The sequence below is a fragment of the Oncorhynchus mykiss genome, chromosome 12 (genome assembly GCF_013265735.2).
Source record: "Oncorhynchus mykiss isolate Arlee chromosome 12, USDA_OmykA_1.1, whole genome shotgun sequence".
Lineage (NCBI taxonomy): Eukaryota > Metazoa > Chordata > Actinopteri > Salmoniformes > Salmonidae > Oncorhynchus > Oncorhynchus mykiss.
In genome coordinates, this window is record NC_048576.1 from 99,216,614 (window position 1) to 99,233,010 (window position 16,397).

General features: G+C 46.1%; 2 protein-coding genes across 7 annotated transcripts in view; one reads left to right on the top strand and one right to left on the bottom strand.

Annotated features, from left to right (window-relative positions):
• LOC110538844 (tubulin-specific chaperone D-like) overlaps positions 1-16,397 on the top strand; it is a 133,987-nt gene that overhangs the window by 27,729 nt on the left and 89,861 nt on the right. For all 6 annotated transcript variants that reach the window (XM_036939481.1, XM_036939482.1, XM_036939483.1 and 3 more), the window contains exon 14: positions 1,495-1,589. In XM_036939481.1, the coding sequence (XP_036795376.1) occupies positions 1,495-1,589 (95 nt within the window). The remainder of the gene's footprint in view (positions 1-1,494; positions 1,590-16,397) is intronic.
• LOC110517411 (zinc finger protein 750-like) lies at positions 2,001-15,275 on the bottom strand. The gene is made up of 3 exons (XM_036939487.1): positions 15,113-15,275; positions 6,276-7,654; positions 2,001-3,338 (listed from the first exon to the last, which is right to left on the bottom strand). The coding sequence occupies exons 2-3, from the start codon at positions 7,619-7,621 to the stop codon at positions 2,459-2,461; spliced, it is 2,226 nt and encodes a 741-aa protein (XP_036795382.1). The 5' UTR covers positions 7,622-7,654; positions 15,113-15,275; the 3' UTR covers positions 2,001-2,458.

Genomic DNA, 16,397 nt, shown 5'->3' on the forward strand with positions numbered 1-16,397 from the left:
AACATGCAGGTTATTGTGGTCCTCCCACTACCACTCAGGTAACATGCAGGTTATTGTGGTCCTCCCACTACCACTCAGGTAACATGCAGGTTATTGTTGTCCTCCCACTACCACTCAGGTAACATGCAGGTTATTGTTGTCCTCCCACTACCACTCAGGTAACATGCAGGTTATTGTTGTCCTCCCACTACCACTCAGGTAACATGCAGGTTATTGTTGTCCTCCCACTACCACTCAGGTAACATGCAGGTTATTGTGGTCCTCCCACTACCACTCAGGTAACATGCAGGTTATTGTTGTCCTCCCACTACCACTCAGGTAACATGCAGGTTATTGTGGTCCTCCCACTACCACTCAGGTAACATGCAGGTTATTGTTGTCCTCCCACTACCACTCAGGTAACATGCAGGTTATTACAGATTAAAGTAGTGATGATGAACTTTACAGGGAGGTGAAAGTGCACAGTGATGAGCTTGATGCTCCTTTACCAATAAACATTGCCCGTCTGATTCTGGTGACGTGGTGATCGATGTTTGGCTGCCATTTGTCAAATTTAAAATATTCGCTTCTATCCATAATAATTTCTTGTAGACCAGCCTACCTGCATTGTATGTGTCAGCTGTTGTCTCGAGGTCAGGTGACCAGACACAACTATCAGTAGAGGTGAAGAAACCATGGAAACACTATCAACTTTTAAATTTTTATTCGGTTCATGACAACTTCAGCGTAAAAGTCCATTTTGAGTGCACTATGTCATCACACACTGATTTTTATCAGCAACAGGACCTTTTTGGTGGTAAAATACTACTGGTGGGAGAATACTACTGGTGGGAGAATACTACTGGTGGGAAAAAGCACGTTTTCTTCATGCAGATTCTAGAATATTCACATGAAAATCCGTTGCCAATTGATGGAATCCTAGCTGGTGATGTAACAAATAAAGATGATACATCTCCCGTTTGGCAAGTCTCTTGTGATGCGGTTCACAGCAACACTGACAGGATGTGTTGACATGACAACTGCGTTGGAGTTCTGAATGACCCTTCTAATTCTATTTGCTGACATCCTACAGTCACATTTTGGCACCAGCAGAGTAGCTGCCTCGTTATATAAGTCACGCCCCTCTGCAAACACACCTCCTCCCGTGTTGGTTACGAGGTGTAACTTATGACGATTAGGTGAGAGAATATCATGTTGCCGTTGGTGTATTAAAATGAGAGTTGGGATAATGTCCCCCTACCGCCTTAATACCCCCCCCCCAAGTGTTTGACATGGGGGGGGGGGGGACCAGTCACTTTATTAATGTAGAAAAAACAGTCATGTTTCATACTTTGGTCGACACACTTTGACCTGGTTTCATCCAAACATCATTCAATTTGATGAAAACATGATTTTTAACTGTTCATGACCGTTTTTAAGGGAGTTTTTGCGGAGCTCAGGTCAGTTTTGCGGATGTGAAATGTCATCCTTGGTGTGTGTGTGTTCTCGTTCTAGTTTCCAGGAGACAGACAACGCGTGGCATGGAGGCTGCTTGGCCCTGGCAGAGCTGGGGAGAAGAGGCCTGCTGGTGCCCTCTCGTCTCCCGGACGGTACGTAACAAAACCCTGCACACACAGCTAGCTAGAGCGGCGTGCGGGAGCTTCTTGTATTTCAACTACGGCACAACATGTCGTCTGTACCTGCAAAGCAACCCCCCCCCCCTTCCCATAAACCCTCAGTCACAACAGCCATGCAGAACAACAACCCCACTTCCCATAAACCCTCAGTCACAACAGCCATACAGAACAACAACCCCCCTTCCCATAAACCCTTAGTCACAACAGCCATACAGAACAACAACCCCCCTTCCCATAAACCCTCACAGTCACAACAGCCATACAGAACAACAACCCCCCTCCCCTTCCCATAAACCCTCAGTCACAACAGCCATACAGAACAACAACCCTCCTTCCCATAAACCCTCAGTCACAACAGCCATACAGAACAACAACCCCCTGGGATAAACATGAACAGATTTTATTTTGGTAATGCTTTTTAGAAACGTATTAAATATATACAACTTATCTCACCACCATACACCTTGCAGTATACAACATTATTATAGTCACTTAAATAGTTCCACCCTTGTTCTATACAGCGTTCTGTGATCAGATGTGAAGGGTTAACATTTTACATGAAAGGCTATTTGGGTCAAGTCAGTGCAGGTGAGGAGGGTTTTCTGATAAGAGGTTTTCCCCGTAGCCTACCGGAGACACCATCACATGTTGGTTTTAAAACACCAGTCTTGCTTTTAGTGCTTGGTAAACATTTGATCGTCCTATAGACAGACAGGGGCGTGTCCGCGGAGGTTCAACTGTACAGCTCCACTTCCCTCCTTTACATCCTGGTCCTAGACTAGAGCCACTGTGGACTTCCTGTTGTCTGTTGGATGGGTATTGGTTCAACTGTCACTTGGTGTTCAGCAGCAGAGAGGTCTCCTCCTCAGTGCTCTCCCTCCTCCTGTCTCCTTCACCACCCTCTTAGTCTGTCTCTGTTTGTGAGGGGCTGTAAGCCTGGTGTTTTTCCTGGCTGGGAGCTGGCTCTCTCCCCTGGCAGCTCGCTTCACCCCCCTAACTTTGGTACTAGACTGGTCAGTCTGGCCCTTGGCTGTGTGTTCCTGTTTGACCTCCTTGGAGAGGTCTGTGGTTGTGTGTTTCACCTCTCTGGGGAGGGCTGTGGTTGTGTGTTTCACCTCTCTGGCGAGGGCTGTGGTTGTGTGTTTCACCTCTCTGGTGAGGGCTGTGGTTGTGTGTTTCACCTCTCTGGTGAGGGCTGTGGTTGTTGGGGGACAGGGGCAGCCTGTTGGGCGTACTGACGGGCTGTCTGCTGCCATAGAGCTGAGGCTGGAGGAAGAGGAGGAGCTAGCCAGCTGGCAGAGAGCCAGGGCTGCAGTCTGTCTCTGTTGGTCACTGGGCTCCTTGTCTGTTTGGGTGGGAGCTGGGCTGGAGCCCTGTTGACTGAGATCCACTGCGATTAAGGTGGCCATTTTGGAGCAATGGTCTGGGTTGCCTGGTTGGACCCTAACAAACTCCCTCCCTGAGGCGGCCATTTTGGAGCAGTGATCTGGACTGCCTGGTGTGGCCCTAAGGCTCAGGTTCAGTGGCAGGTCCTCCTCCGGGTGCCCTGTTTCAGGACAGCTCCCCCTGCTGGTGAAGAGGTCTGACTCCTGGTCCTTTTTGGAGAGGTTCAGGGGCATCAAATCTTTCTCAGTGTCTTCATCATCATCATCACCATCTCGTTCAGATGAGGAGTCGTTGCTTTCGTCAGAGGTGGAGTGCTCTGCGCGGTTGGCTGCCGACCTGAATGAGGAAGAAAGACAAATAATATGCATAAGATTAGACATCCACTGATACATCTGTATAGACTAGTTAGATTAGATATCCACTGATACATCTGTATAGACTAGTTAGATTAGACATCCACTGATACATCTGTATAGACTAGTTAGATTAGATTAGATATCCACTGATACATCTGTATAGACTAGTTAGATTAGACATCCACTGATACATCTGTATAGACTAGTTAGATTAGACATCCACTGATACATCTGTATAGACTAGTTAGATTAGATATCCACTGATACATCTGTATAGACTAGTTAGATTAGATATCCACTGATACATCTGTATAGACTAGTTAGATTAGATTAGATATCCACTGATACATCTGTATAGACTAGTTAGATTAGATTACCACTGATACATCTGTATAGACTAGTTAGATTAGATTAGATATCCACTGATACATCTGTATAGACTAGTTAGATTAGATATCCACTGATACATCTGTATAGACTAGTTAGCTTAGACATCCACTGATACATCTGTATAGACTAGTTAGCTTAGACATCCACTGATACATCTGTATAGACTAGTTAGATTAGATATCCACTGATACATCTGTATAGACTAGTTAGATTAGACATCCACTGATACATGGGGGCGGCAGGGTAGCCTAGTGGTAGCCTAGTGGTTAGAGTGTTGGACTAGTAACCGGAAGGTTGTGAGTTCAAACCCCCGAGCTGACAAGGTACAAATCTGTCGTTCTGCCCCTGAACAGGCAGTTAACCCACTGTTCCCAGGCCGTCATTGAAAATAAGAATTTGTTCTTAACTGACTTGCCTGGTTAAATAAAGGTAAAATAAAAATAAATAAAATACATCTGTATAGACTAGTTAGATTAGATTAGATATCCACTGATACATCTGTATAGACTAGTTAGATTAGATATCCACTGATACATCTGTATAGACTAGTTAGATTAGATTAGATATCCACTGATACATCTGTATAGACTAGTTAGATTAGACATCCACTGATACATCTGTATAGACTAGTTAGATTAGATTAGATATCCACTGATACATCTGTATAGACTAGTTAGATTAGATATCCACTGATACATCTGTATAGACTAGTTAGATTAGATATCCACTGATACATCTGTATAGACTAGTTAGATTAGACATCCACTGATACATCTGTATAGACTAGTTAGATTAGACATCCACTGATACATCTGTATAGACTAGTTAGATTAGATATCCACTGATACATCTGTATAGACTAGTTAGATTAGATTAGACATCCACTGATACATCTGTATAGACTAGTTAGATTAGATATCCACTGATACATCTGTATAGACTAGTTAGATTAGATTAGCACTGATACATCTGTATAGACTAGTTAGATTAGATTAGCACTGATACATCTGTATAGACTAGTTAGATTAGATATCCACTGATACATCTGTATAGACTAGTTAGATTAGATATCCACTGATACATCTGTATAGACTAGTTAGATTAGACATCCACTGATACATCTGTATAGACTAGTTAGATTAGATTAGACATCCACTGATACATCTGTATAGACTAGTTAGATTAGATATCCACTGATACATCTGTATAGACTAGTTAGATTAGATATCCACTGATACATCTGTATAGACTAGTTAGATTAGATATCCACTGATACATCTGTATAGACTAGTTAGATTAGATATCCACTGATACATCTGTATAGACTAGTTAGATTAGATATCCACTGATACATCTGTATAGACTAGTTAGATTAGATATCCACTGATACATCTGTATAGACTAGTTAGATTAGATATCCACTGATACATCTGTATAGACTAGTTAGATTAGACATCCACTGATACATCTGTATAGACTAGTTAGATTAGATATCCACTGATACATCTGTATAGACTAGTTAGATTAGATATCCACTGATACATCTGTATAGACTAGTTAGATTAGATATCCACTGATACATCTGTATAGACTAGTTAGATTAGATATCCACTGATACATCTGTATAGACTAGTTAGATTAGACATCCACTGATACATCTGTATAGACTAGTTAGATTAGATATCCACTGATACATCTGTATAGACTAGTTAGATTAGACATCCACTGATACATCTGTATAGACTAGTTAGATTAGATATCCACTGATACATCTGTATAGACTAGTTAGATTAGATTAGACATCCACTGATACATCTGTATAGACTAGTTAGATTAGTCATCCACTGATACATCTGTATAGACTAGTTAGATTAGATATCCACTGATACATCTGTATAGACTAGTTAGATTAGATTAGCACTGATACATCTGTATAGACTAGTTAGATTAGATTAGCACTGATACATCTGTATAGACTAGTTAGATTAGATTACCACTGATACATCTGTATAGACTAGTTAGATTAGATTAGATATCCACTGATACATCTGTATAGACTAGTTAGATTAGATATCCACTGATACATCTGTATAGACTAGTTAGATTAGATATCCACTGATACATCTGTATAGACTAGTTAGATTAGATATCCACTGATACATCTGTATAGACTAGTTAGATTAGATTAGATATCCACTGATACACCTGTATAGACTAGTTAGATTAGATTAGATATCCACTGATACATCTGTATAGACTAGTTAGATTAGATATCCACTGATACATCTGTATAGACTAGTTAGATTAGATATCCACTGATACATCTGTATAGACTAGTTAGATTAGATATCCACTGATACATCTGTATAGACTAGTTAGATTAGACATCCACTGATACATCTGTATAGACTAGTTAGATTAGATTAGATATCCACTGATACATCTGTATAGACTAGTTAGAGCTGCAGCTGTTTTGACTGGTAAAGAGCTGTGTGAGGAGAGTGCATGTTGTTGTATCATCACTTACCCTCTTTCCATGTGCGTCATCAAGCTCTGTGGTGCGTCCTCTTTGCTCGGCTCTACTCTGATTGGCTGAGAGGCTGGCTCTGGTCCTCCTGATTGGTTGACAGGCTGTAGTTCCCCCAGGACGGTACATCTGGAACCCTCCGTAGTGTCTCTCTGGGTGAAGGGGTGTGGAGGGCTGGGTCTGTCAGGGGAGCCCAAGGCAGAACACCCCTCCATGGGGCTCAGTCTGGTGGGCTTGTCACTGCTCTGCTCCACCTGGCTGGTCCCTTCCTCCGTGGGTCTGCTGTGGGGTTCACCATGGAGCCTGGGGTGGAGGTAAAAGTCATAGTCCCTAGGTCCCAGGCCGGGGCCTGGTCTTGGGTCGTACACATCCAGAGGAAAGTACCTGGAGCCTGGGAGAGGGATGGGGTGTGGGTGGTGGTGGTCCGCGGGTCGGTACAGGCCATAGGGCAGGGGGAGACCGTATCTGTATGGGTATGGAGGGATGAGAGATGGGTGGGAGTGGTCTGGGTTCATGGGTATCACAGGTCTTTGTGGGGTCTCCAGGAAGCTAGGCCGGTAGGTCTGGGAGTTTGGCCCAGAAAGGTGATGCGTCCCTGGGATGAAGTAGGGCTGGTAGAGGGGGTGGAGAGCCGGGTGGCGATCAGGAAACAGGTAGGGAGGGTACTCAGGTATTATGTGAGGTGGGAGGGGCTTCAGCGGCATGGAGGCTGCTGCCATTGGGCCCCAGGCGAAGGTGGGGTTATGGAATGATGGCATGGGCGGAGTCAGAGACGGCTCCCCTGATTGGTTGTGGGACGACTTTAGCGCGACCTCTGGGTTCTCCCGATTGGGTGTGACTTGGGAGAAGGCTGACGGGCGTGGCAAATCCTTGGCCTTGACTTCCTTTGTGTCTGATTTGATCTGAATGTCTTTCCTGACTGGACTCCTACACGCCTCCTCTCTCTCCTCCTTCTCCTCCTCTCTCTCCTCCTCCTTCTCATCCTCTCTCTCCTTCTCCTCCTCTCTCTCCTCCTTCTCTTCTCTCCTGTTCTCCACTCCTCCTCTGTGACCCTCAGGGGTCATGAGCCGCTCCACAGGAAGTGGCCCTGATTTGTCCTTCAGGGTTAAAGATGCCAGTTTGTGGTTGGCAGGGCCAGGGGTCTTGGTTTGCCTCCCTGCGTGGCCTCCTTTCTGAGACACCAGTGATATAGAATTCATACAGAGGTTGTACTTCATGTGGTTGAACAGGTGAGACTTCTCGTTGCAGGTGAACGGGCACTGGAAACACTGGTACTTGTAGGGCTTGCCCGGGGGCCGTGGGATGTAGTGAGGCCTCTTGGGCTTGCGCTCCTGAACGCTGAGCATTTTGGATCTGGTGTGTGTGTGTGTGTAGTTTCACTGCACAGACAAGAGGAAGAGGTAACAGATTGATGGATTAGTTGCGCTGAACATTGACGTACATTTTTACATGCATTTCTTCACATTATGTACAATGACACGTGTTTTAACACTGAGTTTCTTTACATCGTTAATGATCTTTAAGGAAATGTCAGGGTAGATGGGTGTTTTAGGACCTTTTCGTTAATGATCTTTAAGGAAATGTCAGGGTAGATGGGTGTTTTAGGACCTTTTCGTTAATGATCTTTAAGGAAATGTCAGGGTAGATGGGTGTTTTAGGACCTTTTCATTAATGATCTTTAAGGAAATGTCAGGGTAGATGGGTGTTTTAGGACCTTTTCGTTAATGATCTTTAAGGAAATGTCAGGGTAGATGGGTGTTTTAGGACCTTTTCATTCATGATCTTTAAGGAAATGTCAGGGTAGATGGGTGTTTTAGGACCTTTTCGTTAATGATCTTTAAGGAAATGTCAGGGTAGATGGGTGTTTTAGGACCTTTTCGTTAATGATCTTTAAGGAAATGTCAGGGTAGATGGGTGTTTTAGGACCTTTTCGTTAATGATCTTTAAGGAAATGTCAGGGTAGATGGGTGTTTTAGGACCTTTTCGTTAATGATCTTTAAGGAAATGTCAGGGTAGATGGGTGTTTTAGGACCTTTTCGTTAATGATCTTTAAGGAAATGTCAGGGTAGATGGGTGTTTTAGGACCTTGTCATTAATGATCTTTAAGGAAATGTCAGGGTAGATGGGTGTTTTAGGACCTTTTCATTAATGATCTTTAAGGAAATGTCAGGGTAGATGGATGTTTTAGGACCTTTTCATTAAAGCGCTTTAAGGAAATGTCAGGGTAGATGGGTGTTTTAGGACCTTTTCGTTAATGATCTTTAAGGAAATGTCAGGGTAGATGGGTGTTTTAGGACCTTTTCATTAAAGCGCTTTAAGGAAATGTCAGGGTAGATGGGTGTTTTAGGACCTTTTCATTAAAGCGCTTTAAGGAAATGTCAGGGTAGATGGGTGTTTTAGGACCTTTTCGTTAATGATCTTTAAGGAAATGTCAGGGTAGATGGGTGTTTTAGGACCTTGTCATTAATGATCTTTAAGGAAATGTCAGGGTAGATGGGTGTTTTAGGACCTTTTCATTAAAGCGCTTTAAGGAAATGTCAGGGTAGATGGGTGTTTTAGGACCTTTTCATTAAAGCGCTTTAAGGAAATGTCAGGGTAGATGGGTGTTTTAGGACCTTTTCGTTAATGATCTTTAAGGAAATGTCAGGGTAGATGGGTGTTTTAGGACCTTGTCATTAATGATCTTTAAGGAAATGTCAGGGTAGATGGATGTTTTAGGACCTTTTCATTAAAGCGCTTTAAGGAAATGTCAGGGTAGATGGTGTTTTAGGACCTTTTCGTTAATGATCTTTAAGGAACTGTCAGGGTAGATGGGTGTTTTAGGACCTTTTCGTTAATGATCTTTAAGGAAATGTCAGGGTAGATGGGTGTTTTAGGGCCTTGTCATTAATGATCTTTAAGGAAATGTCAGGGTAGATGGGTGTTTTAGGACCTTTTCATTAATGATCTTTAAGGAAATGTCAGGGTAGATGGATGTTTTAGGACCTTGTCATTAATGATCTTTAAGGAAATGTCAGGGTAGATGGGTGTTTTAGGACCTTTTCATTAATGATCTTTAAGGAAATGTCAGGGTAGATGGATGTTTTAGGACCTTTTCATTAAAGCGCTTTAAGGAAATGTCAGGGTAGATGGGTGTTTTAGGACCTTTTCGTTAATGATCTTTAAGGAACTGTCAGGGTAGATGGGTGTTTTAGGACCTTTTCGTTAATGATCTTTAAGGAAATGTCAGGGTAGATGGGTGTTTTAGGACCTTGTCATTAATGATCTTTAAGGAAATGTCAGGGTAGATGGGTGTTTTAGGACCTTTTCATTAATGATCTTTAAGGAAATGTCAGGGTAGATGGATGTTTTAGGACCTTTTCATTAAAGCGCTTTAAGGAAATGTCAGGGTAGATGGGTGTTTTTAGGACCTTTTCGTTAATGATCTTTAAGGAAATGTCAGGGTAGATGGGTGTTTTAGGACCTTTTCATTAAAGCGCTTTAAGGAAATGTCAGGGTAGATGGGTGTTTTAGGACCTTTTCATTAAAGCGCTTTAAGGAAATGTCAGGGTAGATGGGTGTTTTAGGACCTTTTCGTTAATGATCTTTAAGGAAATGTCAGGGTAGATGGGTGTTTTAGGACCTTTTCATTCATGATCTTTAAGGAACTGTCAGGGTAGATGGGTGTTTTAGGACCTTGTCATTAATGATCTTTAAGGAACTGTCAGGGTAGATGGATGTTTTAGGACCTTTTCATTCATGATCTTTAAGGAAATGTCAGGGTAGATGGGTGTTTTAGGACCTTTTCATTCATGATCTTTAAGGAAATGTCAGGGTAGATGGGTGTTTTAGGACCTTTTCATTAATGATCTTTAAGGAAATGTCAGGGTAGATGGGTGTTTTAGGACCTTTTCGTTAATGATCTTTAAGGAAATGTCAGGGTAGATGGGTGTTTTAGGACCTTTTCATTCATGATCTTTAAGGAAATGTCAGGGTAGATGGGTGTTTTAGGACCTTTTCATTAATGATCTTTAAGGAAATGTCAGGGTAGATGGGTGTTTTAGGACCTTTTCGTTAATGATCCTTTTTGTTGGAGGTTTTGTGTTAACAGCACATTCTCTCCCAGCGTTTTACTGAGTAGGATTAACACGGCTACTAGTCCAGTTCAACTGGTTCAGCTAGAGGAGGAGAGTAGTTAGACTAGTTTACACTGACCTCTCCTCTCTGTCTGTCTTTATCTGCTCAGGCCAAAGAAAGAAGACCCCTCCCTAAGGACACTGCACCCTCAGGGCATATAGTCCAGTCCACACGTATACATACACACATGGATCAAGCCAAGCGTCCTAGTATGTAAATGAGGAGTGTTAACTGAGTCAAACTGGTGCCACATGGACAGGTGTGTGTGTGTGTGTGCGTGCGTGCGTGCGTGCGTGCGCGAGTGAGTACAGGCCCTCAGGATAACCTATTCTACTAACAGTTGCTCTGTATGTTTGGAACAAGGAACAACTATCCAGCTTTCACAGTATGTAAACCACCTGCATGTTATTTTTGCATAGTCCATCACTGTCATGGGTGGCTGGTTATGTCTCTCTACATAGACCATCACTGTCATGGGTGGCTGGTTATGTCTCTCTACATAGACCATCACTGTCATGGGTGGCTGGTTATGTCTCTCTACATAGTCCATCACTGTCATGGGTGGCTGGTTATGTCTCTCTACATAGTCCATCACTGTCATGGGTGGCTGGTTATGTCTCTCTACATAGACCATCACTGTCATGGGTGGCTGGTTATGTCTCTCTACATAGACCATCACTGTCATGGGTGGCTGGTTATGTCTCTCTACATAGTCCATCACTGTCATGGGTGGCTGGTTATGTCTCTCTACATAGACCATCACTGTCATGGGTGGCTGGTTATGTCTCTCTACATAGTCCATCACTGTCATGGGTGGCTGGTTATGTCTCTCTACATAGACCATCACTGTCATGGGTGGCTGGTTATGTCTCTCTACATAGACCATCACTGTCATGGGTGGCTGGTTATGTCTCTCTACATAGACCATCACTGTCATGGGTGGTTGGTTATGTCTCTCTTCATAGACCATCACTGTCATGGGTGGCTGGTTATGTCTCTCTACATAGACCATCACTGTCATGGGTGGTTGGTTATGTCTCTCTACATAGACCATCACTGTCATGGGTAGCTGGTTATGTCTCTCTACATAGACCATCACTGTCATGGGTGGCTGGTTATGTCTCTACATAGACCATCACTGTCATGGGTAGCTGGTTATGTCTCTCTACATAGACCATCACTGTCATGGGTGGTTGGTTATGTCTCTCTTCATAGACCATCACTGTCATGGGTAGCTGGTTATGTCTCTACATAGACCATCACTGTCATGGGTAGCTGGTTATGTCTCTCTACATAGACCATCACTGTCATGGGTGGCTGGTTATGTCTCTACATAGACCATCACTGTCATGGGTGGCTGGTTATGTCTCTCTACATAGACCATCACTGTCATGGGTAGCTGGTTATGTCTCTCTACATAGACCATCACTGTCATGGGTGGCTGGTTATGTCTCTCTACATAGACCATCACTGTCATGGGTGGCTGGTTATGTCTCTCTACATAGACCATCACTGTCATGGGTGGCTGGTTATGTCTCTCTACATAGACCATCACTGTCATGGGTGGCTGGTTATGTCTCTACATAGACCATCACTGTCATGGGTAGCTGGTTATGTCTCTACATAGACCATCACTGTCATGGGTGGCTGATTATGTCTCTACATAGACCATCACTGTCATGGGTGGCTGGTTATGTCTCTACATAGACCATCACTGTCATGGGTGGCTGGTTATGTCTCTACATAGACCATCACTGTCATGGGTAGCTGGTTATGTCTCTCTACATAGACCATCACTGTCATGGGTGGCTGGTTATGTCTCTACATAGACCATCACTGTCATGGGTGGCTGGTTATGTCTCTACATAGACCATCACTGTCATGGGTGGCTGGTTATGTCTCTACATAGGTAGACCCCATCACGCCTAGACTCATGTCCTATAGTAGGTATGGATGGTTGTGTGTCTCTCTCTCCTGTATATCTATCTATCCTGTATCTGTCTAGGTAGGCAGGAGAGTCGATGGACTAGGCATCATGTAGGCAGGAGAGTCGCTGGACTAGGCATCATGTAGGCAGGAGAGTCGCTGGACTAGGCATCATGTAGGCGGGAGAGTCGCTAGACTAGGCATCATGTAGGCAGGAGAGTCGCTAGACTAGGCATCATGTAGGCAGGAGAGTCGCTAGACTAGGCATCATGTAGGCAGGAGAGTCGCTAGACTAGGCATCATGTAGGCAGGAGAGTCGCTGGACTAGGCATCATGTAGGCAGGAGAGTTGCTAGACTAGGCATCATGTAGTCAGGTAAGCAGAGCAGGAGATCAGTAGGCATCATCCAGGCAGGTAAGCAGAGCAGGAGATCAGTAGGCATCATCCAGGCAGGTAGGCAGAGCAGGAGATCAGTAGGCATCATCCAGGCAGGTAGGCAGAGCAGGAGATCAGTTGGCATCATCCAGGCAGGAAGGCAGAGCAGGAGATCAGTAGGTAGACCAGGAGATCAGTAGGCATCATCCAGGCAGGTAGGCAGAGCAGGAGATCAGTAGGCAGAGCAGGAGATCAGTTGGCATCATCCAGGCAGGTAGGCAGAGCAGGAGATCAGTAGGTAGACCTCACCCTGCCTAGTAGACCTGGAGGGCATGTAGCGACACGCTTCTCTCTTTCTCTCTCTCTGTCTCTCTCTCCCTCACTAAACTGCCTGCCTGAAGGCGTGGGAACCGAAAGGCACCTGTTTCCCATGACTACACCTGTGCTGCAGCGGGATGCAGTGATACGTGGCTCTGGGCATACGGGCACGGCACTACTACAGCGGGCTAGTCAGCTAGGCTCAGACACATCTCCTTATCTGATGAGCTCATCACACCACATCAACCTTGTAGAGAGAGTGTGACTGGCCTTCTGACAGCATGGGCCTCCCGGAGAGACTGTTACTCAGGAGTCAGGGACTTACTTACAGGGAAAAACTGTGTGTGTGTGTGTGTGTGTGTGTGTGTGTGTGTGTGTGTGTGGTAAACTGACACAGCAACGGCGAACGACAACTAGGATGCAGCAGAAAACGGGCGTTCATACACATCTAAATAGGAACTGGTATTCAAATGAGAACCGTGTCAGTTTAACGAGTTTATAACAAATCAGATGTTTTCCTTTCAGAAAGAGCTGTCACCTAAGGCCCTGTCTTCAGGTTAGGATATACACACACACACACACACACACGGTTCAGGGCTCCGCCTAAAGAGAGTGAACCGTTCCGTCACACACTGTCGCAAGAAGTCGTCTCTCAGGTTCCTGCTCAGGTGTGGTGCAGAACGGAACGCCACTCCCTTCTCAAGAAGAGAAATCGGTTGCAAAACCTTGTTGGTTGTAATATCTTGCTATCATTACCTGGAACGGAGCCACCACTCCGTCTACCAGACACAAAGACCCTCACAGGAACAGAGCCAACACTCCGTCTACCAGACAAAAAGACCCTCACAGGACCAGAGCCACCACTCCGTCTACCAGACACAAAGACCCTCACAGGACCAGAGCCACCACTCCGTCTACCAGACACAAAGACCCTCACAGGAACAGAGCCAACACTCCGTCTACCAGACACAAAGACCCTCACAGGACCAGAGCCACCACTCCGTCTACCAGACACAAAGACCCTCACAGGACCAGAGCCACCACTCCGTCTACCAGACACAAAGACCCTCACAGGACCAGAGCCACCACTCCGTCTACCAGACACAAAGACCCTCACAGGACCAGAGCCACCACTCCGTCTACCAGACACAAAGACCCTCACAGGACCAGAGCCACCACTCAGTCTACCAGACACAAAGCCCCTCACAGGAACAGAGCCACCACTCCGTCTACCAGACACAAAGCCCCTCACAGGAACAGAGCCACCACTCCGTCTACCAGACACAAAGACCCTCACAGGAACAGAGCCAACACTCCGTCTACCAGACACAAAGACCCTCACAGGAACAGAGCCACCACTCCGTCTACCAGACACAAAGACCCTCACAGGAACAGAGCCAACACTCCGTCTACCAGACACAAAGCCCCTCACAGAAACAAGTCTGTTTTCTTATGTTTTCCCAACTCAAACCCTCTCCTCCGTATCTAACCAGGTGTTCTTAGTAAACACCTGGTTAATCTAACCAACAACATGTTGTGATCAGTACCATCTTATGGTTTCCCAACTCAAACCCTCTCCTCCGTATCTAACCAGGTGTTCTTAGTAAACACCTGGTTAATCTAACCAACAACATGTTGTGATCAGTACCATCTTATGGTTTCCCAACTCAAACCCTCTCCTCCGTATCTAACCAGGTGTTCTTAGTAAACACCTGGTTTATCTAACCAACAACATGTTGTGATCAGTACCATGTGCTGTGATCCACTTCCTCTGTCTCAGACATAACAAGCCAGTGTTGACTGTTGAGGTCAGGTGTGTTTGTGGGTCTGTCCGTCAGTACCATGCAGGCAGTAGGTTATGAGAACACACAGGTAACAGGTGTCCTAACAGGTGCACAGTCTCACCTCGCCCTAAAATACACCTGTAGACTCCGCTTCACATGTAAACCCCCCCACACACTGAACCACAGACCGGTTACAAGCTACCATTCAGCTGGATATGCAGAAAATAAATAATGGCTTGTCATGATGGCGTTCACCAACTGCCGTTTCTCTTGAGCGGTTAAACCCGTGCTAGTTAGGTAGTGAGAAAGCAGTCTTACCTGCTCTGTTTGTGAGGACGCCCGTTCCAGAGTGTGGGAGCATCGGCCAGTGGCTCTGCGACCGTGTCTCCAGTAGTGTCCCAAGTGTGTGTGTGTGCTCTGCTGCCTGGTCTGTGGTGAGTGTTGATCTGACTTCCTGTCTGTGAGGTCTTACCTGTCCTGTTACCTTGGACTAGTTTACCTAAGGGGGCGGAGCCTACTTTATCCCAACAGTAGCAGTAGGGCCCTGAGTGGGCGTGGTCTCCAGCAGCAGTAGAGCCCTGAGGGGGCGTGGCCTCCAACAGAAACAGTCGGGCCCTCAGGCAACATCCATCCTAGCTGAATATTAGTCAGGCCCCGAGACACCATTTACATGATGGGAGAAAACAAGCTATCTGTCTCTGTCTGTCTCTCTCCCTGTCTCTCTCCCTCCCTGTCTCTCTCCCTCCCTGTCTCTCTCTCTCCCTCCCTGTCTCTCTCTCTCCCTCCCTCCCTGTCTCTCTCCCTCCCTGTCTCTCTCCCTCCCTGTCTCTCTCTCTCCCTCCCTGTCTCTCTCTCTCCCTCCCTGTCTCTCTCTCTCCCTCCCCGTCTCTCTCTCTCCCTCCCTGTCTCTCTCTCTCCCTCCCCGTCTCTCTCCCTCCCTCCCTGTCTCCCTCCTTCCCTGTCTCCCTGTCTCCCTTTCTCTCTGTCTCCCTCCCTCCCTGTCTCTCTCCCTCCCTGTCTCTCTCTCCCTCCCCGTCTCTCCCTCCCCGTGTCTCTCCCTCCCCGTGTCTCTCCCTCCCCGTGTCTCTCCCTCCCCGTGTCTCTCCCTCCCCGTCTCTCTCCCTCCCCGTCTCTCTCCCTCCCTCCCTGTCTCCCTCCTTCCCTGTCTCTCTGTCTCCCTGTCTCTCTGTCTCCCTTTCTCTCTGTCTCCCTCCCTCCCTCCCTGTCTCCCTCCCTCCCTCCCTCCCTCCCTCCCTCCCTGTCTCTCTCCTTCCCTGTCTCTCTCCCTCCCTGTATCTCTACCTCCCTCCCTGTCTCTCTCTCTCCCTCCCTGTCTCTCTCTCCCTCTCTCCCTCCCTGTCTCTCTCTCTCTCCCACCCTCCCTCCCTGTCTCTCTCTCTCCCTCCCTGTCTCTCTCTCTCCCTCCCTGTCTCTCTCTCCCTCTCTCACTCCCTGTCTCTCTCTCTCTCCCACCCTCCCTCCCTGTCTCTCTCTCTCCCTCCCTGTCTCTCTCTCTCCCTCCGTCTCTCTCTCTCCCTCCCTCCCTCCCTGTCTCCCTCCCTCCCTCCCTGTCTCCCTCCCTGTCTCCCTCCCTCCCTCCCTG